Source organism: Indicator indicator, chromosome 31 (assembly GCF_027791375.1).
Source record: "Indicator indicator isolate 239-I01 chromosome 31, UM_Iind_1.1, whole genome shotgun sequence".
In the NCBI taxonomy this organism is placed as follows: domain Eukaryota; kingdom Metazoa; phylum Chordata; class Aves; order Piciformes; family Indicatoridae; genus Indicator; species Indicator indicator.
In genome coordinates, this window is record NC_072040.1 from 7,596,340 (window position 1) to 7,622,500 (window position 26,161).

General features: G+C 37.8%; 1 protein-coding gene and 1 non-coding gene across 2 annotated transcripts in view; both read left to right on the plus strand.

Moving 5' to 3' along the window:
* CCDC178 (coiled-coil domain containing 178) overlaps window positions 1-26,161 on the plus strand; it is a 114,485-nt gene that overhangs the window by 9,395 nt on the left and 78,929 nt on the right. The window contains 12 exon segments of the mRNA XM_054394780.1: window positions 24-244; window positions 2,175-2,317; window positions 5,965-6,118; window positions 7,617-7,663; window positions 7,665-7,704; window positions 7,831-7,967; window positions 9,187-9,370; window positions 11,504-11,566; window positions 13,130-13,291; window positions 16,225-16,338; window positions 19,319-19,464; window positions 23,224-23,387. Of these exon segments, the coding sequence (XP_054250755.1) occupies window positions 24-244; window positions 2,175-2,317; window positions 5,965-6,118; window positions 7,617-7,663; window positions 7,665-7,704; window positions 7,831-7,967; window positions 9,187-9,370; window positions 11,504-11,566; window positions 13,130-13,291; window positions 16,225-16,338; window positions 19,319-19,464; window positions 23,224-23,387 (1,575 nt within the window).
* TRNAG-CCC (transfer RNA glycine (anticodon CCC)) lies at window positions 8,317-8,387 on the plus strand. The gene has a single exon. It is a non-coding gene; the product is annotated as a tRNA-Gly (tRNA).

Consider the following 26,161-nt stretch of genomic DNA (forward strand, 5'->3'; position numbering starts at 1 on the left):
TATGTTAATTACTTTTTTAGCAGTGTATGAAATGTATGTTGAAGCTATTTCGGAGCTCCGGTGGCGTTTAGATTGTAAAAGCCGTCAGCTGCGACAGCTACAAACCCAAATCCTTCAGACGGAAAGAGCCAACAGAGAGATTCAGGAGGATGTAGACTTCACGAAGAAACACAGCCCTCTGCTGGAAGAAAAGCTGAAGCTGGAGGGTGAGGCTGTGAAGGATGTGTTACTGACTTATGAGAAGGTGAGTACAAAACGTGTCCTTAAGAAGTTCTCCCTGCACATTCTTTCAGAGAACAGCAGCCTCTGGGAAGTACCAAAGTCTGCTTTAAGTGTGTGCTCAAAGCCTGGGAAGTCTGTGCCCACAGCACTACAGAAAAGGCACTTAAAATCCACGAAGGATAATGATGTTGGCTTTAATAAAGGTCTCTTAAACGTACACGGAATGTAATTCTACCTTTGCAAGTTGATTTCATGCGGGATTTTTGCAGGGAAGGGTAGAAGGCTCCTACCTGATATTTGCATAGATTCTTCACAGATTTCTGACAGGCATCAGCGTTTGTTCCAGGATATGGAAGCTGTCAAAAAAATGTAAGATTTAATTATTTTTAGAAGCTGATGTGCATTTCCCCTAATATTTGCTGCTTATATTTGTAGTATTTATAATATTCATAATGTTTATAATATTTGTTGATAAAAATGCATAATGTGGATAATGTCAGGCTGAATAATCAAAGTGTAGAAAAGTTTTAGGTGTCTTAAATTGGATGTCCATAAAGGGAGAGATACAATATTACTTCAAGTACAGATTTTAATGCTAATTACTATGTTTTCTATATATTTCTTATAGTAACTTTAAAATACGACTCTAAATATTAATCTCTTCAAAGTACTGACAGTCTAGAAATGGTCTTTTGTGATTCCTAATATATATTTATTTTCATTTCTTTTATTTTGAACTTCTCCTATTTTGAGGATTGAACAGCCACACCAAACTATTTCTAAAATTAACAAGTTAATTGCCTATTACACAAAGAATACGAGCATGATCATGAATTTGTTCTGGCCTGTCAAATATCTCCCAGTTCTCTGAGTTCAGCATTATGAGAAGTTCAAAATACTGGCTAATCAAAAACCAAGTTAGTAATTTTGGGGTTTATTTTGCATCCTTTTTTTCTTGTTAATGTCTTAGAATATACTCTATGCAGTTCAAGTATTGTGCTGTACTAAAACACAACTCAGAAAGCAGAGAAAATAGTTTTTTTTCCTAAACACTATTTTAAATAAATACTGTCAGAGGGTGTGTTTTTCTTTCCTTCTCAAAGTGACACTAAGTATCATAAGAAGTCAGGTTTCATGTTATTCTCACTTATTTCTGTGTTTCATTTCAACCACATTTCTAATTGTCAAATAAATTATTTATTGTGCTCTAATTTATATGCTGTTTGTTACTCAGGTTTGGTGGGTTTTTTTCCTCCAATGGCCTTTGAAAGGGCAGCTGATACTTGATATTCTTTGCAATTAAAACAGTTACTTCATTTTTAATTCCCAGCTTTTAGTAGCCAGAGAACTAGCTTGAGCAGTGAAGTGCTAGATTCTAATAAAGATTTTATCTTGTGTTATTGTCTTACATTTATAATGTTTTTTAAAGCAGAGACAATAGACCTGCATAGAAGAGAGCTGTTAAGAGCTGAGTATCTCATTACTATTTATACCACTGAAAATTGTGTTGTTTGAGGGCCCCAGTGTCTGCTGGGCTTGCACATCCCCTAGGAGATCTTTAAGCAGTGATTTTGTCAGACTGCTGACTGAAATCTCAGTTGCTTCCTTCAGCTTTATTTCTTTCTTTCTGCTCCAGAGGTCACTATCTTCCCATGGAAGTAGCCACCTTTGCACAGTAACTTCCAAGTTCCCTAACAGAAGGAAAGCTCTCTTGCTAACATTTCATTATATTGTGCAGCTTTACACTGCCTTCTGTTTTCTTTTCCTGGGATTGTATCAATTGCAGACCATGCAATTGATTTGTTGTATGACATCACAAAGTACAAATTCAGCTTTACATTTCAATTTTTAAACTGCAAAGACAAATCTCGAGATTTATCTGTATTTTAAACATGCACAGGTTTGGGGTTTTTTTTATAACGTCTTTCAGAAAACTTGTTTTATTTTCTTAGGCATCAAAAAGATACAGTGATGTTTGTTGTGAACTCATGGAAATCCAAAAGACAATGAAAAGAATTGATGAAGAGTCTGAAGAGAAGATAAAATCTATGGATGAGGAAATCAAATCTGCTGAGATGCAGCTGAGTGAATACAAGTAAGTGCTTAATATAGTATTATGATGTCCTGTTAGTTTTACTAGTAACAATCACAGTACAGAAATTTGCTTTTAGACAAAATTTCAAAATCTGGTGATTTTTAGGGGGGGTGGTGTGTGTCTTGATTTTTTCTTTTTTTTTTACTTGTTTTATTTGGTTTGGTTTTGTGGGGTTTGTGTGTGTGGTATTGCCTGTTTCAGCTTTTTTTGGGTTTTTTTTGGTTGTTTGGTTTTTTTGTGGGGGGTTTCTGGTTTTTGGTTGGTTGGTTGTTTTTGTGGGATTTTTTGTTTGGTTTTTTTTTAATTCAAATCACAGAATCAGAGAAATATTCAGGTTGGAAAAGACCCTCAGGATCACCAAGTCCAACCATTAACCTTACTCTACGAAGTTCACCCCTAAACCATATCCCCAAGCACCACATCCAGAGGACCTTTAAACACATCCAGGGTTGGTGACTCAACTACCTCCCTGGGCAGCACATTCCAATCCCTGACCACTCTTTCCATGAAAAAATGTTTCCTAATGTCCAGTCTAAAATGAATAGAATTGCACATAAATGAATAGAATTATACATAAAATAAATGTTTGTCTTGTTTGTCTTAGCTCACATTAGCAGAAGAAGGAAGGGATGATTTCCAGAAGTATAGCCAAATGGAAAGGTCTATTTCTTACTTAATCTAACATCTTCTTAGTTTATTTAACTGTGCTAAATGTTGAGTAGAGTTTCTGAGTGTTTGTGGTAATCCATGAACTGTCTTTCTGGATGTATTATGGTTCACTTGACATTTCAAGGTGTACTTAATTCCTCTGCTCTTATATTTTATTTAAACTCAGACATTAAATGGTATGTGCTGTTTTGTTCCTCAGTTACATAGTTTGAATTTTTTAAAAAGTTTCTTAGTTCTTTCTGACTTTGCCCATTCTAATCACCTTCTGTGCAGGCTTTTCACTGCTCCTTGCCCTTTCAGGTCATTTGTAAATATATCAAAGCAACAGAAAGAGGACTTTGAGATACCATCCTGTTGACCTATTCTTTCAATGAAAATTGATTGTTTAATCATACTTCTGCATTTTTTCATTAGCATTATAATTTTTCATCTTGCCTTCTGACTACTTCACTTTTTAATAGCCTTTTATGCAGGATTTTGTTCAATTCCCTTTAGAATTCTGTCACTGTGTCACAGCTGTCAGCTTGCTTAGAGGATGTAGGGCAGCATGGGCAGTTTTCCTGTTTTGTTTTGGTAGTCTTGTTGGAAATCAGGACTCTTGAGATTGTTTCATGTGCACAAAAATGTGGTGGCTTCCTGTAGCAAGCCAGTGTTCTGAGATGCATTAAAATTGCTTTACAACAACTTCTTACTCTTTGAAACAAGCAATAATGAGTAAAATCTCTATGATAATAGCAACAAGTAACTGATACCAGAAATCTACACTGATAGAAATATACCACGTATGGTTTCTGTTCCACCTATTGAAGTGACTTCCTATCCATACCACATGACAGTGATGTACACCATTGCTCATCTTGCAGCCTCTTTTGTTTGTGTGAATGCAAAGTAAAGCTGTTAATGATCATAGAATCATAAAATCAGTCAGGGTTGGAAGGGACCACAAGGATCATCTAGTTCCACCCCCCCTGCCATGGGCAGGGACACCTCACACTACATCAGGCTGGCCAGAGCCTCATCCAGCCTGGCCTTAAACACCTCCAGGGATGGGGCCCCAACCACCTCCCTGGACAACCCATTCCAGGCTCTCACCACTTCATGGTGAAGAACTTCTTCCTCACTTCCAGCCTGAATCTCCCCACTTCCAGCTTTATTCCATTCCCCCTAGTCCTATCACTACCTGCTATCCTAAAAAGTTCCTCCCCAGCTTTCCTGTGATGCAGGTGTTTTTTTCAGGAATATCAACATTTATGAGGAAAAAGTTGAGTAGAAGACTTCTTTCTCCCCCTCAGTGAAGAAATATTCTAGATTTGGGGGGTTTTTGCCCTACTGTATCTTTTTTTCTTGCTTTGTTTTCCCAGCCATTTGCTGTAATTACAGTCATACTTAAATTACAGAGGAAGTCAGCCCTTCAGCTACCATCTTAGAAGGATTAGAATAATGTGGTATTGGTAGGTGTGAGGCAGATCTGTGATGACACAGACTCAAAAGACTGTTCTGCAGTTGATACTCTTCTTTATGTTCAGTGCCATCAGTGAGAACGTGAAGATTGCATGAAACTCAAAATCCCGAGGCTGGGGTGCATCACACAGCACAGTCTGCTGTTTTCACACACTTGCTGTGGCTGGTAGTACTGTGTTCTTCCATGAGCCTATATACAGAATGTTGTGGCTGATGAGTAAAATGAGAAGAAAATGACAGCCTATGCCTGTTAGGTGTTTGCCATTAGAATAATTCCATGTGTCATTTCTCTTTTGTGGGTGATGGGATCTAAGAAAGCAGAGGTGCTTGAGGTGTTAGGTATCACGCTCATGTTACATGTGTTTTGTGACACTTGGAATGTGACTTTTCAAACAAGTCTTTCTCTGTCAATAGATGGAAATCTTGAAAGCAAATAAAGAAAGATTGTCTATCAAATATCATTGTAGGAATGGCTGTTGACTTAGTGATGAAGTCTCATCATTATTGTTTCTGTCGGTTTACAGTGTTTAAGTATGCAAAACTTGTTAAGGTTTGGTTTGGGTTCCAATGCAGGAGATGTGTCTAAATTTTGACTACTGTTGGTCTTATTTCTGCTGTGGTGGATTTGTTTTGCTATTTGGAATATGTTATTGACCAAGATGGTTCTCTGGGGGAGCATGGAGGAAACAGTCATAAAAATGGTGGACAAGCACCAGCCATCATTGTAAAATTTTAATCTTATTCCCCTCTATTTCTTCTGCCTTTCACCAAATCCATTCTCACAGACTGCTGCAACAAAAGGCATGTGCAAAGTCTATAATGAGACCTAAAAGTGTGTTGTGGAAGTGTTTTCCTGGCAATTGTTGTACTTGTCATTATCTCTTTCTGTAATTACGGCCAGTTTTCCTTCCTATAATGCTGGCAAATCTGCTATTCAGAGTAAAATTCCAGTCCTCATCCCCTCCTCTGACCATGCCTACTGTCTGCAAGTACCCTTTTACATAGGGAATTATGTCAGTAAAAAATTTTCTTTAGCAGTGACATTTGACCACACGATGGTTGGACCTGACGATCTTAAAGGTCTTTTCCAGTTTAACTCCATGATGTGATGACAGTGCAGTGGATTAAGTGAAAGTGGCTCTGAATTAGATTCAACCACTAGCAGAGAAAGAAATTGACTCCTATTTCATTTAATGGGTGAGGTATGAAACAAAGTCTCCTGCTTATCCACCCCAAATGCCTGTTCAGAGGTCCAGTTAGAAGTTGTAGCACTGGCAGGTTGGTTAAGCACAAGTGAACTGGCAGCATGAGTAGTTTTGATGTCTGGAGGAAATAGCATGAACCTGCCAGGGTAGGTATTTTGAAATCCTCTCATGCATACCTCTTCAAGAAATGTAGTAGAGAATCAAAATAAATCTTTACTAATTCAGATCTGCTTTACATTTTCCTTTATGGAGAAGGGCCTACCTTGGAATATTTCCAAATAGATGGATTCACTTTGTGTGTATTTCTATTAGGAATGAGTTAAAGCATTCTGAATTTATTTGGACCGAATACTGTATGAAGTTAAAAGAAACAGAGGAGAAGATTATAAAGGATGAAAAACACCTTGAGGAGTTAGTGAAGCAAAAAGCAGAAATCCAGGAAGATGCAAAATGTTGGAACAGCAAAGTGAGTCTTGAATATTTATAAACAAGCAAGTAAATGAGTATCTTTTATTGAAAAGTGCATGAATGCCTGAATATTTCCTATCTTTAAGAGTTAAGGTCCTCTGTAAAACTACAAATACTGATTTAAAAATAAAAAGTGGTAGGTTCTGTAGGACTCTTATGTAAATTCTTCTGTTGTAGTATTATTTTTCAGCTTTATTTATTGAAATATCTATTTTGTCTTACATTCCTATAAGTGTAATTTTTAATTGTTAGATGCATAAATTACTTAATATTATTTATCTTTTAAACACCTGTTCCAGATGATTTTAGAAGACACAAAGACATGGTGCTGAGGGACATGGTTTGGTACCAGACTTGGTAGAGTTAATGGTTGGACTCGATTTTAAAGGTATTTTCCATCTGAAATGATTCTATGGAGGTGTGCATTTAGTGGGGCAGCAAAAATGTCCCCTTAAATTAGACTTATTTATTTCTTGACTTGGGGTGGCACATGATGCACTCTTACAGTGATACTCTATTTTCCTGAAAATTCCTCTCTTTTCAGAAGGATTGCTATACTTGTCTAGCATTCAGTGTGAAATCCTGTTGTGCTTGGCAGTTTAGAACCTGAACTAGAAGCTTTCCGTTGATTGACAGCTCCATATGTGGAATTGATAGAAAACGCCTAAAACAGGATTTAGGAGCTTAAAACAAAACTTTTATATATATGTGTGTGTGTGTGTGTGTGTGTTATATGTGTGTGTGTGTAAATAAAGTAGGAAATTAATCCTCTTGTACATGCCTGGTACTTCTGTGGTTTGTGCATCCAGATAGCTTGCTCCTGCAAATAAAATAAATAAATAAATAAATATTTTATTCCAGTAAATACAGAATCTAGGGTCTTTCCTGATCTTCCCACATATATTTTCTACCCTTATGCTAACACCCTTATCAGCCCTGATCCTGTTTGGTGACACTTGTCTAGTCATATTTGAGTTAAGGCTATACCTCTGTAGAGATTGTATAGGTAAGACCTGCCAGGGTAGCTCTGTTGTGTCAGCTTCTGCAGAGGGAGTGATGAAAACAAAAGTTCATTAGACTCAGTGTGAGCAAGCATGCCTTAATCTAAAGCCACTTTAGATGTTTTCCTGTAGATGCTTGCTTCTTTAACATCCTCATCTATCCTTAAGCTCCAATGAATAATCCATCATTGAATCTCTGTATGGATCTGTATTAAATCAGTAGGTATACTGAGATATCAAGGAAAATCTTGAGGCTGAGAGGAACTTGAGGTGTGATGTCCTGTAAGAATTAGCAGGCTGTGAATCTGTGCCTACTGATCCTGTAAAGTTTAGAGATTCTGCTAGGTTACATCATGATGCAACATGCAGTTGGACAACACAGCATGACCTAGCTCTACTTGTTATTTAATAACCTTCCTTTTTTAATTATTGTTTAGTGATCACAAACAAATACAAGAGATATTTGCATTGCTTAACTTTCAAAATGTTTTCTAGATAGAGGACTTGAATAATGAACTATCTGCCCAAGGAGATGAAAATATCAGATGATGCTTCTGAAGTCATTAAAGCTCTGGAAGAATTTGTAAGTTTTTAAAAATTGTTTTCATAGAAATGAAGTAAAAATGCTTGCATATGGGGAAAAAAAAGTGGTGACCTGAGATAATGTCAGTTTATGCTACAGGTGTCTTTATGCTTTAATGTTCATTAGAAATTCACCAAGGAAAGTGATCACCAGCATGTAAAGCAAAAGCTTCTCAGTATGAATGAAGCATTGGACATTTTGAAGCGTGAAAATGAAGGACTTGAGGGAGAAAATGCAGAGTTCTTGCAAAAAATCAGGAAGAGGTAATGCCTTAAAAAACAAAAGGGAGGGTAGGAGAGGGAAAGTTACTTTTTTTCACCTAGAGTATTCCAAGACTTATTTCCAGGTATCTTGTGATGCAACCTTAGTCTTTTAGCTCTTAGTGACATGGTCTAGTCAATGTGGTGGTGTTAGTTCATAGGCTAGACTTGATGATCTCAGAGGCCTATTCTAGCCTCAATAATTCTGTGATTTTGTGATCTAAGCAAGACTGTTTTTGTCTCATCAGCTGAAGAAAGGACAAGGAATCCTTTGTATTTAAGAAATAACCTCTGCAGCACTTGGCACCCTGGGCCAGCCCATAACGGTTTGGCTCTGCAGAGGTTGCCGGAGGCACCAGTGGTGTAGTGGTATCATGCAAGATTCCCATTCTTGCGACCCGGGTTCGATTCCCGGCTGGTGCAGCGAACGTCACCATCTCCATTCTGTGCAGCAGCTGCAGGCCTGCTTCTAAACAATCATATCAACTTGAGCTGCCAGTGTCAGATGGTGAAGGTAGTTACCTCTACTTTGTGTAGAGTTCAATTTTGGTAGGACTGTTGCACCTCCTGCCGGTGTAGGTAGTTGCCTCTATTTTACGTAGAGCTGAGAGTTTTGGTGATACTGTTACACCTCCTGCCTGTCTTTGGAAAACACTCATATGTGAATTTCTGTAAATTCATATTGTGGCTCTTATCATGGAGTCTCACAGGTATGTGACTTTGCTGAGGTCTCTAGGTCATGTTTTGCATTTTAGAAAGGTCAGATTGGAGTTTCAGCTCTCTTGGGACTGAGTTCCTGTCTCCATCACACTGGCCAGCTGCTTGGGAATCACAGTAAGCTAGTTGGAGATAGTCAAAAGCCATCTGGATATGGTCCTAGGGGGCCCTGTTTTAGCAGGCTAGTTGGACCAGATGAGCTCTAGAAGTTCTTTCCAACCTCAGCCATTCTGTGGTTCTATGATACAGGTTTACAGGACATATATAGAGAGGAAAAAAAATTAATGCAGTTGTTTTGATATCAGTGAACTATCAGGGCTTATACTCACAAATAAAGACTTTACAATTTTGAGGAAGACTTGAGTGCATTCAGCATCAAATGGCAGGATGATAAAATGCTTTGGATCTGGAAATGTTTTAGCTTTACTTGTTCAATAATGGGTTTTACTTGTAATTAATATATTTTATAAAGCGAAATGTAAGATTGGCTGTTTCATTTCAACAGTTCAAGAAAAAAGAAGGTGTATCAATCAGAACTAGAGACTATTTGCAAAAGCATGTCTGAGATTGAACAGAAAATAGCAAGAGCAAATGAAGATCTCTGTAATGCTGAATTGTCCTTCAGCAAAACAAAAAGCAAGCATGAGGACTTGAATGAAAGCAAAACTGCAGAAGAAATCTCTTACAGGGTATAATTTTGAATTGCATTCATTACTTAGAGTGGAGGAATTGAAAATAATGATATTTGTAGCAGATAGTTACTGCACAAGCACCTTAACAATAAAAATTTAAAACTTATGATTTTAACACTTGAAAAATAGCAGAAAACAGTCTTTGGAAGAGAAAACAGATTGATTGCTAAATGGTCACAGGTAATGGCAGGCTAAAAAGTAAACTCATGAACCACTCAAGTCACCTTGGTGGTCTTGTTGATTTAGTATCTTCCTTCCTACCACATGAGGATTACCATTCTGTCAACAACCTTTATGCAAAGACTAAATACAGCAATAGTAATTAGCAAAAGCATTGTGTTTTAATAATTTAAAGCTTACTTGTGCCCATGAAGACACACACAGGGAAGGCAACCAGGTGCAAGAGCTATTTTCAAGGTAAAAGCATGAATGGAGTGCAGAGAAGCTAAGATACTTCTCAAGTAACAGTTGAGTAGTGGTGAATTTTGCATATGATGGTGTAAGGGAAGATGCAATTTATAGTTGGCTGCCTGGTCTCTGCTGATATTCCAAGAGCAATTACCCCCTGCTGTGTCTGAAAAACATGTCTGTCTGTAACCACCAGTGAAACTGTGTCCTTGGGCTACTGAATAGAGCGAAAATACATTCATGCAATCCCCAAGTGCTGTCATTAGTCAAAATGTTGCTGCGTTTTGGAGAGCAGTCCAGATGCCGCAGTTGGTCTGATAGACTCAGGATTTGGGTTCGGATAATCTCTATGCATATGTGGGCAATGTGGTGTGAGGGGGAGGGCAGGGCTGGGCCACAGGCATGAGTTGTTGCTTGGAGTTATCCCTGGAGCAAATGCACAAACTTGCATTTAGAGGGAAAAGAAAGGGTTTTTGCTCATTGATTACAGGAGTTGTTTTCCATGTGGGCACTGATCACTGTCAAGTTCCTAAGAATCTTTGGGTTAAGAACGTACAGTGATGCTTGGCACCTGTTTTTGTATTTCCTTATGTGGTATGTAGGAGATGCTTGTCCTCCTCATGCAGGAACCTCCCTCTCCAAGTGCTGATGGCATATTGTCATGCAGGCACCCACAAAACAGACAGCCACAGCCAGCTGAAAACTGTGGATATATTGCAATTAATCTGCTCCCCTTCCAATGCCGTAAAATTGCAGATTTGGATGTCAGTTGGGAAAATATTGCTGCACAACTAATTAAGTTGTTTGGAGGGAGGAACCAAGATGTGCACACACTCAGATAAGGAAAATCTCCCTATGGGTACCCAGATACACTCACCAAGGGGGTGTGAGGAAATCCCATTCTAAGGGGAGACTGCCAGGCTGCTTCTGTGTGGAGAGAGCTCTCTACTCTCTCCCTAGCAGAACTCCCTTGCAAGTCTGGCTGTGGTCGGTTGGAGGGCCAAGTTCTCCAAGCAACAAAAGGACTTCTGAGCCTGGAGGATCTGCTAATGTCTCCAGTCGAGCTGATCTTTATCAGCTCCCAGCAAGCCTCAGCCACCTGCTCTGGGTCTGTCAGGACCCAGTGCTTGTGGGACATAGGCGATTGTACCTGCCACACAGATGCACTTCCAAAGTGCAGATGTAGATGTGAATAAAACATCTTGAGTATTAATTATCAGTAATAGAATTGATTGAGTGCATTTCTTTGCTCTTGGTCGTGTTGTGCCTGCTTTGTCTTAAACAATCAGATTTCCACTGCCTAAAAATTCACTTAACAAGGAAACAAAGCTGTAATTAGTCTGGCTTAGTTCTGTAATCAAGTGTAGTTATGATGGTCTGCTAACCTGACATACATTAAATTAGAGGTTTTCAAGATGGAAGCTGTAATCATGTACTAAACAGCTGTTAGCCTTGAAGTGAAATGTTCTGGTTTTTATGAGACATTCTTTTAAGCTACCAGAAATAAATTGCATTAAATCTAGAAAGTATTGTTACTTTTCCTAAAGTATTGTTTATATGTACCTCTTAAGCCTGAGACTCTCTTGGAATTTCCTTTTTTAAATACAGTTTTATGAGAAAAAGTTTTAAAGCTGTGTTTCTCTTTACTTTGCTGTTGCTGCTGTCCATTAATTTATTTTCTTGCCCACTGTCGATGGCTTTATTTCTTTTTTCTCTGCCAAGAATTCAGAGTTGAGTCTTAAAAAAGAAATTCAAGACCAAAAAGGAGTTGGGAAAGTAACTCAGGTAAGCATGACAGTAGCTATTTTACTTGAAACCTAAATTCCATGGTCCTACCATGACTTACCTTTGAACACCTATATGTTCTATGTGGCCAACTCACATAGAAGGCTAATGGGTTTTGCTAATTAATGATGCCTGCTGTTTAACAACTAGGGAAATTTAAATACTTACAAGAACGTGAAACACTTTATTTGTATCCCAGTTATTCACAATAATTCCCAGTTTATTTAAGAAGATAAAGTCCCTTTTGTTAATAACTCATCTATACAGTGGCATTATCACTTGAATTTGTATATTTTCCTTCAGTTTCTGTAGAAACTGGCATCAGATCCTTACTCTACCTTATGTTGACACCTGCAAATAAAACATAAGGTGGATCTAACACCATTGATGTCCTCCTGATGTGAACTACTGAATTAATGTCACCACTTGTTCCCTTTTTTTGACTGTAGCTCTCTTCTTCTGGACTTCACTGCTGCTTTTCAACCATCCTCAGGCAAGTGTTGATATTTCTTTAGCTTCTGTCACTGAAAACCTCAGTTTGGCATCACCAAAAGGGGTATTCCATCTACATTCATTCCTTGCCACATGGATTCCATCAGCTGTCTTCTTCAACACCATGGATAATGGTAATATTCAAACTGCTCTAATAACTACCAAGTCCTAAAGGCTCAGGCAAGACATTAAGTGGAAGCTCCAGGACTATTTTCTGAAGAAGTCCTTGATCTCTGCATTCAGTGTCACCAGAAAATGATAGGAGACCTTAAAATGGAGTTGTCAGAACCAAACTCTGGCTTCTCATAGAGCAGCAGCTTTCCAGAAATTACTTCTCCATTCCATATGATGCTGGAAAATCAGTTTCCTCCAAAATTTCAATCCAGTAGCACAGAGGTCTTTATGATACAGAAGACCTGGTTTGGTGGGTTGACTCTGGCTGAAGACCAGCTGGTCATGGAGAGAAAAATCTAACAAAAATCTCATGGGTTGAGATAAGGACAAGGGAGAGATTATTCATAATTACCACCATGGGTAAAAGACACTTAACTCAGGGAAATTACTTTTTAATTTATTAGCAATAAAATCAGAGTAGGATAATGAGAAATAAAAACTAAGTCTTAAAACACCTGCCCCCCTCCCCTCCCTTTCTCCCAGGCTCAACTTCATGGCAGTCTTGGAGCTGGCTGGCATTTGGTTTTGTTGCACATAGGGGAAGCTTCTAGCAGCTTCTCACAGAAGCTCACCCTCCTGTAACCAAAACCTGGCCATGCAAACCCAATACACTTTATAAAATCATTTGTATTTACTCATTTTTTTGCTGATTCCTCTGCTGTATTTGTGTTTGTCAGTTCTGCTGGCCATTCAGCTTTTCCTATTCAAGGGCTTCTGGCATGCTGACGTAACAGCAACTTTTCCTTCATTTTTAATCACCTTATGGTGTGTTTATTAACTTCTGGTCTATTCATGGTGTTTACGGAAGAGTAAAAAAGTTTTTTCAGGTTTGGGTTTTTCTTGTTCTACTGCTTTTGAAATACTGAAACCCATTTCTATATATATTTTAACACACAGGCCAGGATTAAAGCAATACATGATGAGCTAGAGGAAAAGCAAAAAGAGAAACTGAAGACAAGAAAGGAAGATAAAAAGAGGATAGAAGAGATGAAGAAACAAGTAGCTGATCTAGAAACTGAGTGTAAAAGAAAAAAAGATAAATTTAAAGACATCCATGAAGTAAAGCTAGCAGATTCTGCCCTACTCACTAGCATATTTCTTGCTTTCTGGACTAGAAAAACGTGCCTCTTCATTTCTGTGGTATTTTGTCCTATAAAAGGGAAGACTTTTTAACATGTGCTTGTTTCCTTTGTATTTCTTTACTTCTTTATAAACTGAGGAGAGCAACTAGTGTATAATCTCCCAGCCATGACATGCTGAGAACCTTCTTTGTTTTATGGATAAAAATATTTTCCTTTCTTTCAAGAAAGGTCTGTTTTGCATAGTAAGAAAAGAAACAGAAGTATTTTGTATTAAAAACAGTTCCCCATCCTACTTGAACTGACTTAATTAAGTACACTCTTCCAAGCATTTATTTTGCTTCTGGTAGATCATTCCTGCTGTTTTAGTACAACATGATTTGGTCGGCTCCTCATTTATCTTAAAGTATCCCCAAAAAGATATTTTCCTCCAGTTGTCCAGTGATGACCTAGGAGCCTATTCCCCATTTTTACAGGGCATACTGGTGGCAAAGTAAATAAGTATCTTAGTGATGAGAATTGAATAGACAATAAACAGTGTGAAAGAAGTAATTATTTCTAAAGTACCTGAAAGAGAGGACATTTGCACTGGACCTTGCTGCTAGAAAAGAAAAAGCAAAATGTTTTTATTTCCAAATTAACAGGGAACAAACCTAGCTGTTGGTGGTTCGTTAGAGGTAGGCACAGGTGAACCTCATGAGATTTAACAAGGCCATGTGCAGGGTTCTGCACCTGTGCCAGAACAATCCTCATTATCAGGCAGGGGGAGGAGGTGGCAGAAAGCAGTCTTCTGGGAAAAGTCTTGGGAGTTCTGGTGGATGGGAAGCTGGATGTGAGCAGATGGTGTGTGCTTGCAGTCCAGAAGGCCAATGGCATCCTGGGCTGTGTCAAAAGATGTGTTGCCAGCAGATTGAGAGAGGAGATTCTTCCACTTTACTCTGGTAAGACCTCATCTGGAGTGCTGGGTCTGGGTCTGGAACTCTTAGCAAAGGAAGGACATTAACCTGATGGAGAAAGTCTGGGGGAGGGCCGTAAAAATGATCAGGGGACTAGAACACCCCTGCTATGGGGACAGGCTGAGGGAGCTGGAGTTTTTCAGCCTGGGGAAGAGAAGGCTCTGGGGAGATCTAATAGTAGCCTGCCAGCACCTGAACAGAGCCTGCAAGAAGGCTGCAGAGGGGTTGTTTACAACCTGCCCTGATAGGATGAGGAGCAATGGTTTGAAATGAGAGGAAATTTGGATTAGAAGAAGCTCTTTATCATGAGGGTAGTGGAATGCTGGAACAGGTTGCCCAGGGAGGTAGTTGAGGCCCCACCTTGAAGGTATTCAAGGTCAGGCTCCACAGGGCTCTGGGCAACCTGATCTAGTGGAGGGTGTCCCTGCTTTCTGCAGGGGTTTGGACTGGACGACCTCTGGAAGTCTCTTGCAGCCCAAACCATTCTGTGATCTCTGGAGGTCCCTTCAAACCCCTACCATTCTGTGATTCTGTCTCCAGAATTCAGGCATGGAGTTTTCAATAGGCCATGTATTTGTTATGGAGAATTCTTACAATCAAGCAGGGTCAGCATGGTTTTGAACCCATTCAGTTTAGATACAGGGGTTTTGATTTTTTGCTTGGAGTGCATATACAAGAATTTCTGCTGCCTCAGAAGCAGCTTTTTGCTTCAGACTCAGTCTTGTAGGTTCAGCGTTTCATTATCCAACTACTAGCAAATATCTTGTCATGAGAAATTCTCTTCTCTAGTTTTTTTAGTGTTGTTCTATCTGAAGGATTCTTGACATAGCCTGCATGCAGCAATACTTCACCATTTTTGGAGGAGAAGTGGAGGATGTTGAGTGGTTTGAGTTCAGATAATGGATTATGTGAAAATTTTTCAATTTGACTTATTAAGCCTGCATCAAAAATTAACTATATTAAAAAAAAGTTCCTCTAATAGCTAATAGTATTTTCAAAACAACACATTAATGGCAGTGACTAATGTTACTAACCCTTCCCCAACTAAAACTAAGTAGAAACAATGTGACAAAGATCACATCATTAGTTTCCTGAAAGCCTAGAGAGGTGTGGTGCAAGTTGTACATCATGGTCTGTAGCTGTGTGTTTGCTTCTGTGTTTAAAGCTTGGAAGCAGAGTTTGCACAAGCAGTTTTGTATGTGGGTAATATGCAAAAGAATTTCAAGGAAGAACTTCTTCAATAGCTAAAGGCTTAAATTCTTGTTTCAGAATGGAAATATTAATATCTATTTTAATATTCCTTCTTATATTGTCTAAATGGAATATAAAACTAAGTGCTAGCTCATACTATTTATATAAGCATATTTAGTGATAACAAATTTGGTTTATTACATATATTATTAATTTCTATAATTTGCTGTTTAGTGCTCACACTAATGATGAACATGAAATTAATACAATAGACAAGAAGTGGTTTTCTTTGGGTTCTGGTGGATTAATAAAAAAATTAAAAATGCGACATCCTAATTTTTTTTCTTTCTTCTCCCTCTTGTTAACTGTTAGCATTGAGCTAGTGATTATAAGTAATAGACATTTATTTTGTGCTTTATACAAATTCCATGGAAGCTATTTCAAGTAGATATTTTGGTTTCAGAACTTTATTTGTATCTTCTTTGGCAGAAAAAAAATCAAGAGGCATAAGGAGCAGGGTTGGAGTGATCTGTAAGGTGATAAACACTATATGGATGAGCAGAGGTATTTTGTTTTTTAATTTTACATTTTTTCTCATTCAAAGCAGAGTATTTAAACCTCCATGGTGCAAAAATAGGTATGGAAGGGAAAACAGAAGTAAGCAACTGTTGAAGTGTTTAATAACTAATGTAGTTTCTGATTTCTATAGCATGCAGGATTGTAATGTTTGAATACTAACATACCTGTTTATTCATAAACTCTCCAGAAGCTGTCCTGTTTGGATCAGAGAGTACAAGAGCTAAACAAACAGCAGAAGCAAACTGAACACCAACTGGAACAAAAATGAACTACTATGCAGCAGAAGTTAAATGATATACAGGTGAATAATTTCATGCTTGTTTGGCTGTTTTGAAGGATGTGCAACCTCAAAGGTTAGGCTGTAGTTTCTATGTAGTTGCCTTGGAACTATATGCATGCATACAGTGTATGCACTATTTTCTGTCTCTTGCTTGAACTAACCTATGAGGTCCATAGCCTTGAGACAGCGTGAAGCAGAAAGCAGAATTGATATTGGGGTCATTGAGAAGTCCTTTGCTTTCTTCATTTGCTACAGTGTCTCATATGGCTTGAGGGGCTTTAGAAATGCAATGGAGAAAATCAATAAAGGACAAAAAAAGCTTCTAGTATAATAGGAAGTGCCTGCTGATTGCATGTTTGCTCAGCAGATGGCATCTTCTTGTAAATGATGGCTTAGATCTGCTGTATCAGTTACTAAACTGTGTGATCCACTAAAAGGAATTATGGAATTTCATCACTGAACACTGTGCTTTGTATAAACATGGTTATAAGCATTAGAAGAAGTGAGGTTTTTCTTTCTAGGATTCTGTTCATTTTTATTGTTCTTTCACTTGGATATTGTATTAAGTTAGATATTACAGCATCTGAAGTGAGTCATAGAGAACAAAACAAACAAAGCTTTTGTGTTCAGAGTAGCTTTCAGGAATCTGGTCATTTGTATTGAAAAACTCTGAGACCTCCTATCTATGACAGACTCTTAAATTAAGCATTGGCAAATACATTGATTCACACAGGTTTCTAAATTTGACAGGGAAGATGGAGTTGATACATCCCTTTCTGTTAAAGATTGTGCTCTACCAAACTGCAGGTTTGTCAATAGATCTTTGAACATGTGGAAATGACTGATGAGACAGCATACAGATAATCAGTAATTGTATAATGTTCTTCAGAGCATTTATTTCTTTACTCCATTATTGTTCTATTTAATGCTGCCTTTCCTAGAAACTGTAAATAGCTACATATGTTAGTTACCTGAGCAATATTTGAGTTGGTGCTCTGGAGGAGTATTAGAGGAGAGTTCTGGGTAAGTGGAATAAAGCCTGTCCTAAGAGATCTGTGCAGTTCTGAAGTGCCTATTTTAGGACAGGATCAATCACACCCTGGATGCTTCAGCATCTTATCATTGAATTTGAGGTGACTTAGTTTGTTGAGCTGACATTTAAAAGTCTTAACAGCTAGATACCTAGATAAGAGCATATGAATTCTACCCTATAGTGCACCATCAGCATCTGAGAACAATACTCTTCACATATTGAACAGCTGAATGACCAAATGCTAAGGAACGCTTTCAGCTTAGGCAGATACTGGAGTATTACCCACTGCAGCAAGCCATAAGGAGCAAATATTCAGTCTGGCAATATTGGATCACAGAGTGTAGAGTATCTCACCATTTTTCTTCTAAAATGTGATTGAAAATTCCCTGCCGTCTATAATAGGTACCAGATTGCATTGACTCAGTGGCTAGTATTCCAGATGCTTGGAAGCTTTCAGGTTTTATCTGAATAATTTAAGAAGTCCTGAAAAAAGTGAAGGAAGTCGGAGACAAAATTCTTCACTGGCAGTTTTGTGCTAACACAGCTCATATGTGAACCTGATTCTTTGGCAAAAAAAAAAAACCCACGTTATAGTTTCTCTGTGCACGTATTTATATCTGGTCCTGATATCTTAATCATCTCAGGTTTCATTATTTTTGAAGTTTAGGGCCAGGACAAATCAATACTGACATCCTGTATATCACAGGCTATCACTCTTCCTCAAGTTCTGCTGGTGCTGAGCCTAAAACTAATTTGATTTTTCCTCAGAGGTTTGAAACTCTCTATGGGCAGTTCAGTTGCATAGGGATTTGCATTAATTACCATATCTTCATTTTCGTTCTGATGGTTCTGTGTTCCTGCAAGGCACCTGAAATTTCCATCTAATCCTGTACAGATACATATGACACTCTTAGAAAGTTCAGAGACCTTAAAAATATCATGTTCTTATGACACCTTCATGTCTATGCTAGCATCTGTTACAAAAGCTTTGATTCCTCTCTTATTTTTACAGTTGCCTTTTAGGTATACCTTCAAGAAGCACTCCTTTCCTAAAGAAAAGGATCATTAGACTGTGCACCAGGCTACTGCTTCTGAAAAATGGGGCAGTATCTAAAGACATACTAAAAATGCTGTTCTTTATTTAAATACTGTGATGCATTCTTAGTCTGCTGAATTGTGAGGTCTTCAAACCTGGTATTTATAAGTGTGCACTTACATTATATATGTGTGTGTATATAAGGATAATCAAAAGGTATTTTCCTCCCCCTTAATTCAACCCATTTGCATAGCTGCTTAGAGCCCATTAGTGTGGGTTACAAACTCTAATGCAGCAAGGCCACTTTAGAAGTATCACTCAGATAACTCCCACCTGTTCATTGAGCTGCTACAGTACTTTGTTTACCTTGTTCATTGTGGGGAAGCTGCAGCTTCGTTCACCAGACCCTGTTGCTCTTGAAAGGAGAGTTTGCTTGTGTCATAAATCTTTAAATTTGAGTCCTGTGACTGTCAGTCACTTTGGGTGTGAAGAAGACACTGCAATTTAATTTCCCTTCTATAGAATAGGGACTTTAATGGAAACACTTTGAAATGTAAAGGATTTCACCAGCTTAATGTCAACTTCCCTTCGAGTCATACTCGTAGGTGAGGCAAGCAGGCAGGGGTTCAGGAGTCACTCTCTCTGCTTTAATCCTCCACTGTCTGGAGTACAGGACAGCTATGTTATGACATCTAAAAAAGAACAACTCCTTATTTAGGAAGCTAAGTGAAAAATGCTAGTGTTCAGACATGAGTAAGCCATATTCTCTCTGCAGAATGGCAACTGAAAATACTATTTTTTTTTTCCTTCAAGTCAAGTTCTGTTTCTTTGGGTTCAACTTCATTGTTACCCATAATCATGTGTTTAAAATGGAGTATCTGGCAATCTAGCCTTACCTGCTTTACATGCTGTGTGTTATTCTTTATTCCCAGGAAGAAAATTCATTTATTTCCAGTTAAATTGCTAAAAACTCTCACATTATGGAAAATTTAAAAAAAGAACTTAAAGAATTAAATGATTTATGGAACAGGAAGCAAATACAGATGGAAAATACAGAAAAATCTTTAGCTGATCTGCAGTAAGGCCTTCCTATTATCTGAATTTTAAAGGATAGTTAATTACTTTTACTGAAGTTATTTAGTAATCTTATTTTATTACTGTTACTAAAGATAGTTTTATTATTTTACAGTATTATTTCTAGGAAATATAAGGCACTTTGGTTTAGTAAGTTGAGAATATTTTAGTCTGATCACTGCTTGTAGTTTTAAATGCATCTGTAGAAGTTATTCATGATAAATTGCCTACCAAATTGGATTTTGGGCATCAGAATTGCTTTCAGAAATCTGATCATATTCATGGTCAGTTGCATCCTTAATTAATGGAGGATTCCACGCACTCTGTGTTTTTTCTCTGGTTTAAGAATTGTGGACCTACACTTACTGTGACTGATGAGTCCTGAAAATAGTCTCAAGGGGCTCTATCTGGCTGATAATGCAGGCTGCCTTCTAGGCCACACAAGCCTTGGAGGGCTGTATATGCTGATTGCACAGCAGGCTTGCTCTTGAAGGATAAAGGTGAACCTGCTGTGCAATGTCAAAGAGAATGCAGCTAGGATTGTTGAATTCTCCAGGATGACTGAATAGTGAAAAAGTCATCCCTGCATCATGATACTGCAGCTCCCTTTCTGTGGTCTCATTCACTTGTGTACTGCTGGTTTAGAAAGATCCTTGAGTGATTATTCCAGGAAAATCTTGACTTGGTGGGGGGAAGTATTTTTTCTATGTGACTTTCAGCTGATTATGTAGGACTGGATATGGATTTTTTTTTTCTTTTTCCAGCTCTTGGTGTAAACAGAATGATCCAATGTACAGTGGAACTTTCTGGACTTCAATAATAGAAGACATCTTTCCACTACTGAAAAAGTCTCTTGTTTCCCATTGCTCTCCAGCCAGTAGCTGATAGTTTCATATCAGTGACAAGTGATGTTCAGCCTTAGAGAAGAAAGGGATAATATCAGCACAAAGTTCATTCCAGCAGTTCAATGTTTCCATATAGCTGTGACGTTCATCTCTCTTTCAAAGATGATTTTTCTTGCAAATTCTCCAATTTCTAGAACTAAAATAGTAACAAAAGCTTCTATCTAATCCTATCTAATAGAACCGTAAAGTACAAAAAAATTATCCAAAAAAACCTCCTCTGGCTTCTAAATTATGCATCCCAAAGGTTAGCATTTCTCTTTTTTTTTTTTTTTTCTTTTAATTCTCTGAACACAGAAGGTACAGCACACAGAAATTTCTGCCTTGCTGAAAACCAGCAGCATGCTCCTGCCTCCTGATTGTCAGAGCATTAAAGCCTCTCTGTGCTTGAGGGGCAGAGGAGAAGTTTGGGGTGGTGGGTGTGTTTTCATTACTTACTGCTTCTCATTAGTGAAGATTAATGGTGACAACATTCAGGGGGGAAAAAAAATCAGGCTAATTTACCTTCTATTAATGTTTCCAATAATCTGACATATCACATGGCATTTCATCAATCTGTCTTCAAGTCTGCTCTAGCTGTTTCCTGTTATTGTTGTGTATATAGTTCAATATTAAATGGACCTGTTTGAACTGATTTTTCCTCTTTTCCTAAGAGTGCTGGTACTTGCCTGACTTGGTAGGAAAAACTAGGAATAAAGGATTAATTTGGTTTACTCTTGGCTATAATTTCCTTTTATTTTGGCTATGCCATCAGGCTAATTCTAGCCTGATCTGGTGGAGGAAATTGAGGTAAAGGAGTCCCTACTTATGTTTCCAGTCTTCACTGTTGTGCCTTAAGTACTTCCTGGCATCTTTCTCTGAATAATACCTCCTTGACTTACCACTAATACAATAAAAAGACTATGTGATAGCTATTAAACTGAAACAGAAACACTGACACAGTGTTACCAAAGTAATTCTAATTGGAAATAAATACTTTTTCCACAGTAAAATTGACCACAAAACCCGAAGTCTACTGCAACATTTAGCCTAACCTGCTAACCAAGGGAAAATTAAATGCTACAAGTATCCCATATAGAAACTTAGACCAATAACTTATGAATAAAAAATGTTTTTGTGCTCTTGGAAGACATAAAGGCCCAGAAGAAGGATGGAGAGAGGCTGTTTACAAAAGCCTGCAGTGAAAGGACAAGAGGCAATGATTTCATACTAGGGAAGAGCAGATTTAGATTGGATATTAGGAACATGTTCTTTACTGTGAGGGTGATGGAACACTGGAACAGGTTGCCCACAGAGGTGGTTGGGGCCCCATCCCTGGTGGTATTCAATGTGAGGCTTAACTAGGCTCTGGGCAGCCTGATCTAATTGAGGATGCCCTGGCTTGCTGCAGAGGGGCTTGGACTAGATGACTTCAGAGGTCCCTTCCAATCCAGACCATTCTATGACTCTATGAAATGTGTTTTTTTTTTTGTTTTTGTTTTTTTACTTTTTTCCCCCCATCTCAGGGGATTTTGCTGCTAATTGAATTAGAGGGATGATGAACAAATCTTGTGAACTTAAGGTTTGCATGAGGAGCATCCTTGCTCATATCGGATCCCCCACTCTCTATATCCATCAGTTCTTTCACTGAGAAGGAAATAAGGACAGGAAGCAAGTCAAGGGGGTGTACTGGAGATTACATAGGCTGGGAGAGTGTTTCAGTGAAAAGGAACTAGGTAATTTCTGATGGATCCCTTGGCTCCTCTCTAGGCAGTGTAAACACTGATTCAGAGGAGGCCTCAGATGCTTTAATTTTCTGAAAGGGAATTATTATTCTTCAGAGCTTCTCAGCAGAGACCGTGAGGAGGATCTTGTGACCTCCAGAATTTAGAACTAAATTCCAAAACTCCCAAACACATCTGTTCTGCCAAGTATCAGCTAATCAATAAGAAGGATAACAGCTTATTATTAGGAACAGGTCCCAGCTGTTCCTAACTAGACAGTGTAAATGGTTCCTGAGTGGTCAGCGTAAGCTTTGCATGATATTTTTCCTTTCTCAGACTGTTTGATTTGCTTAGAAAAATTCTTTTAGTGGTAAAATTACATGGAGTTTACACAGCAAATCCTTAACATTAGAAAAGTAGGCTTAAACTTGTCTCTTGAGTTTCCTTTTTGGTGTGCACGCTGTGATCCGGTCTTTATTATGCAGCCAACTGTTACAGTACTTACAAGGCTCTAGTTTAGGTTATCTTGCAGAAAATCAGCTTGAGATACTTTTTCTCTTTAATATGCTTTTGTCTGAAAGTAATAGAAAGGTAGAGCTTAAGAGAAGAGAATGGTAAAGTGAAAACCTCTGAAGCTTCTTTATTGCTTATGTGCAGGTTAAAGAAACCATACTAGGTATGGACAGACAGAAACAAAACATTAAACAAATAGTGTGAAGCTCCCATTTCCAGTCCCTCCCCCCCAAAAAAAAAAAAAGAAATAATGGTTCCCCAATATGCCACAGCACATGGGCTCTTTTTTTTTTTTCCTCTGAATAAAATTTTTCAAGCAGGTACTTTGCATGTGGGAGTGAACCAGTCCATTCTCCAGACAGGTGTTTTCAAAATGCAAGCTGTTTGTTTGGGTTTGGTTTTGTTTGTAAATCGAGTTATGGATCTCTATAGACTCATTGGATGTGGATTGATAAGTAGAGTGTCTTTAAGTGGTCTCAACATTCATAAGCTCCATCATATAGCTCTTTGCTCTTTAAAAGGGTATAATTATCTGTAAGGAGACAGTACCTGTTGTAAAATTAAACATTAAATCTGTAAGTAAAGACTAACAAGCAGTATAGCAGAATATCTTGATTACTTCACTTGATTATTTTTTTTTTAAAGGAAAAATCTAAGTGGTGTGATGTTTAAGCAGCAAAATATTCAGTTGATATTTAATCATCTTCAAGATGAACTAGCAGAATATGACAAAAGGTTAAAGGAGGAAGAAAAAACATATGAAGAATTGCTACAGATTAGAAAGAAAAACCTGAAAGAATCAGAAATGAGTATGAGCAGAGCTGGGTTTCTTTATATGAGAAATGAACCAATTATTGGGTCAGTTCTGACCCTTTTTAGGTCTGAAAATGAGGATACCAGTTTTATCAGAAGTTTGAAATCAGCAGTATCTTTGTGTCCATATGCAAGTACTTCCAAGTATTTCTCTGGAGTAGGACTTGTCCCAGAACTCAAGTCTAGGAAAAATTATAAAACAGATCTGGCTGAAGAGTGAGCCAATGATGTGCAGACCTTCTGGATTCTGTCTTCTCACAGGAGAAAGGGCTGCCAAGTGATAGATACATGAGTGTAATAAATGTGGATCAAGTTGTTTCTGAGCTGTTAGGAGCTTCTCCTTAACAAGACCCTGATCTGGCTCTTAGATGCTGTAGGTGTAACTGGGGAATCAGAGCTGTCTGAAATAGAAGTATAGAACACACAACAGGAAGAACAAATGCCACAGCTAAATACCTACTGTCTCTTTTGTTTTGCTCACATGCATGCTACTATCTGTGGTGAAATTTACATGTGGATTGAAGAAGTTATACCTTATAGGCATATTTTCTCTCTGCTGCTTGTAACGACTCTCATAGCATTTCCTTTCCTCATGCTCCACAGAGAGAGCACAGTCTCCAAACTCTCATACTGGCGTTTGGTTCAGTGCTGATATCTGCTGTATTAAACACACAGATAAGAGTTCTGTGGCATAAGAATTCATAATGAGTGCTGGATCACGTTCAGAATGATTATGTCGTGCCTTGTTTTCTTAACCTCAAAACAAGCCTGCTTGCTTTTATTTTCTGCTGCTAATGTGATTATTGTAGTTCCAATTAAAGTAACTGTAAAAACAATTACTGTGGTTTTTGAAGGCTGAGCAAGACGTTTTGAGTGACCAAAACTCTTGTGAAATGTGAAAATTTGTCCTGATTACTGTTTGCTCTAGGACACCTGATAATATATTGGCTGAAGCATGTATATTTATATAGCTTTAAATTCAGACATCTGTCTGTACAGGCTTGTACTTCTGATGATCATAGAAGGGCAAGTTGGAAAGGGCCCCATGGATCAACCTTTCTAGGTGATGTTGTTGTTACTCAAAGCTTTAACAGACTGATAATCTGATTTTTTTTTTTTTTTTTTTGCATTGGAAGAACAGGAATATTGTAAGTTGCTAATTCTATAAACTAATATTATTCTTCTGCTACAAAATCCTTACCTCCTGATAATGTTTCTACATTTTTCTATGAATTTGACTGCTGCATGATACTGCATAAGAATATGTTAAGGTACAATGCAAAAGGAATGCCAATTTACTACCATTGCACCAAGTTCAGTAATGATTCATCTAAAATTGAATGAGAATTTCTCAGATATATAAAAGAGCATTTGGAAATTCCTTGAATGCGGTGACAAAATTGTCTCCTTATGATGCAGAAAATTTAAAAGAGGGGGAATATACTTAAAAAAACTCCAAACAAACCAGCCCTCCCCTCCGCCCCCAAAGCAGCCAAACCCTACTTTAACTTTCAGAGATATTAAAAGACATTTTGAATCAATTATTAATAAAAAATGCTTAGGCTGCTAAAATTTGATTAGATTTTTTTGACCTTATTTCAAATACTTTTAAAACAAATCAGCACGTTCCTATAAGCACTTTGGTTTTTTGGTTGTTCTGGGTTATTTTGTTTGTATAAGTTCTTTTTGTTATAGAGAAGCATTTTCCATCTGGGGAATGATAGATCAGAAAAATCCATGTCCAGTTCTAACAGCCAGTTCTGACATGTTATTTCATCAGATATTGAGAGTATTGCTAATGAAATAATCTACAAAATGGCATATTTCAAAAGGAATTGTTATAGAAATATGATAAGATAGTGCTGAAAGTGGAGTTAAGATCAAGGGAAACCCAAAGGTAGATCTAGGGGGTTGTTTATCATCGTGGTATTGGGGGAAATCCACTGGGTGTCTTTTTTCATTTACTATTCATCTATTTGTTATCTCTAGTCATTCTTTTCAGTCTTGCTGCACTGATACCTTCAGAGCTGTTTCCATCTCATCCTTTCAAAAAAATACTGTTAATCAATATTAATGTTACTGAAGAGCTTTGTTGGAGCATATCCATGTAAACACAAGAGTTACATTTGGAGATATATGAGAAAAGAGGATTTTTTTTTTTTCTTTTTTTTTTTTTTTAAAGCTAGAGAGCCGTTGCTCCCTTTAGGCTATTCTGTGTGTGTGCAGGGAAAGGATAACAAATAGTCTGGCTGTAAAATTGTCTTTAATTAGTTGACTCAGTGGCTTCCAACAGTGTGCTACACTGGTACGTGGGGCTCCCATGTTGCAAGATAGATTTCTGCATCTTACTCCATGCTCCTGGGTAGCTTTAGCGTATTGACTTACATGCTGTCCTGTGGGAAGTGCTGGTAGTATTGCCCAAATAACCATCCCACTGCTTTAATTGGCTCATGGGGAAGTCAGATACCTTCTCTTCTGAGGAATATGCATAGCTAGAGGTTGGGTGCCATGACAGTAACAATGCTCTGAGTGAAAATCAAAGGGATGTAAAATAGGTTAATAGACATTCTAAAGTATAGCTCTATGTTTTTTTCATTGAAAAACAAGCAAATTAACCCTTGCTGTATTTCAGACAGCACCAGTGAGAACTAGTGTAATGGTCTAATTATTTGGTTTTTTTTTTTTTTTTTTAAATACCCATTTCAATTATTGTTTGTACAAGCACGAAGACTTTCTAAGATTGAAACCCAATTTTCATTGTAATTTCTTT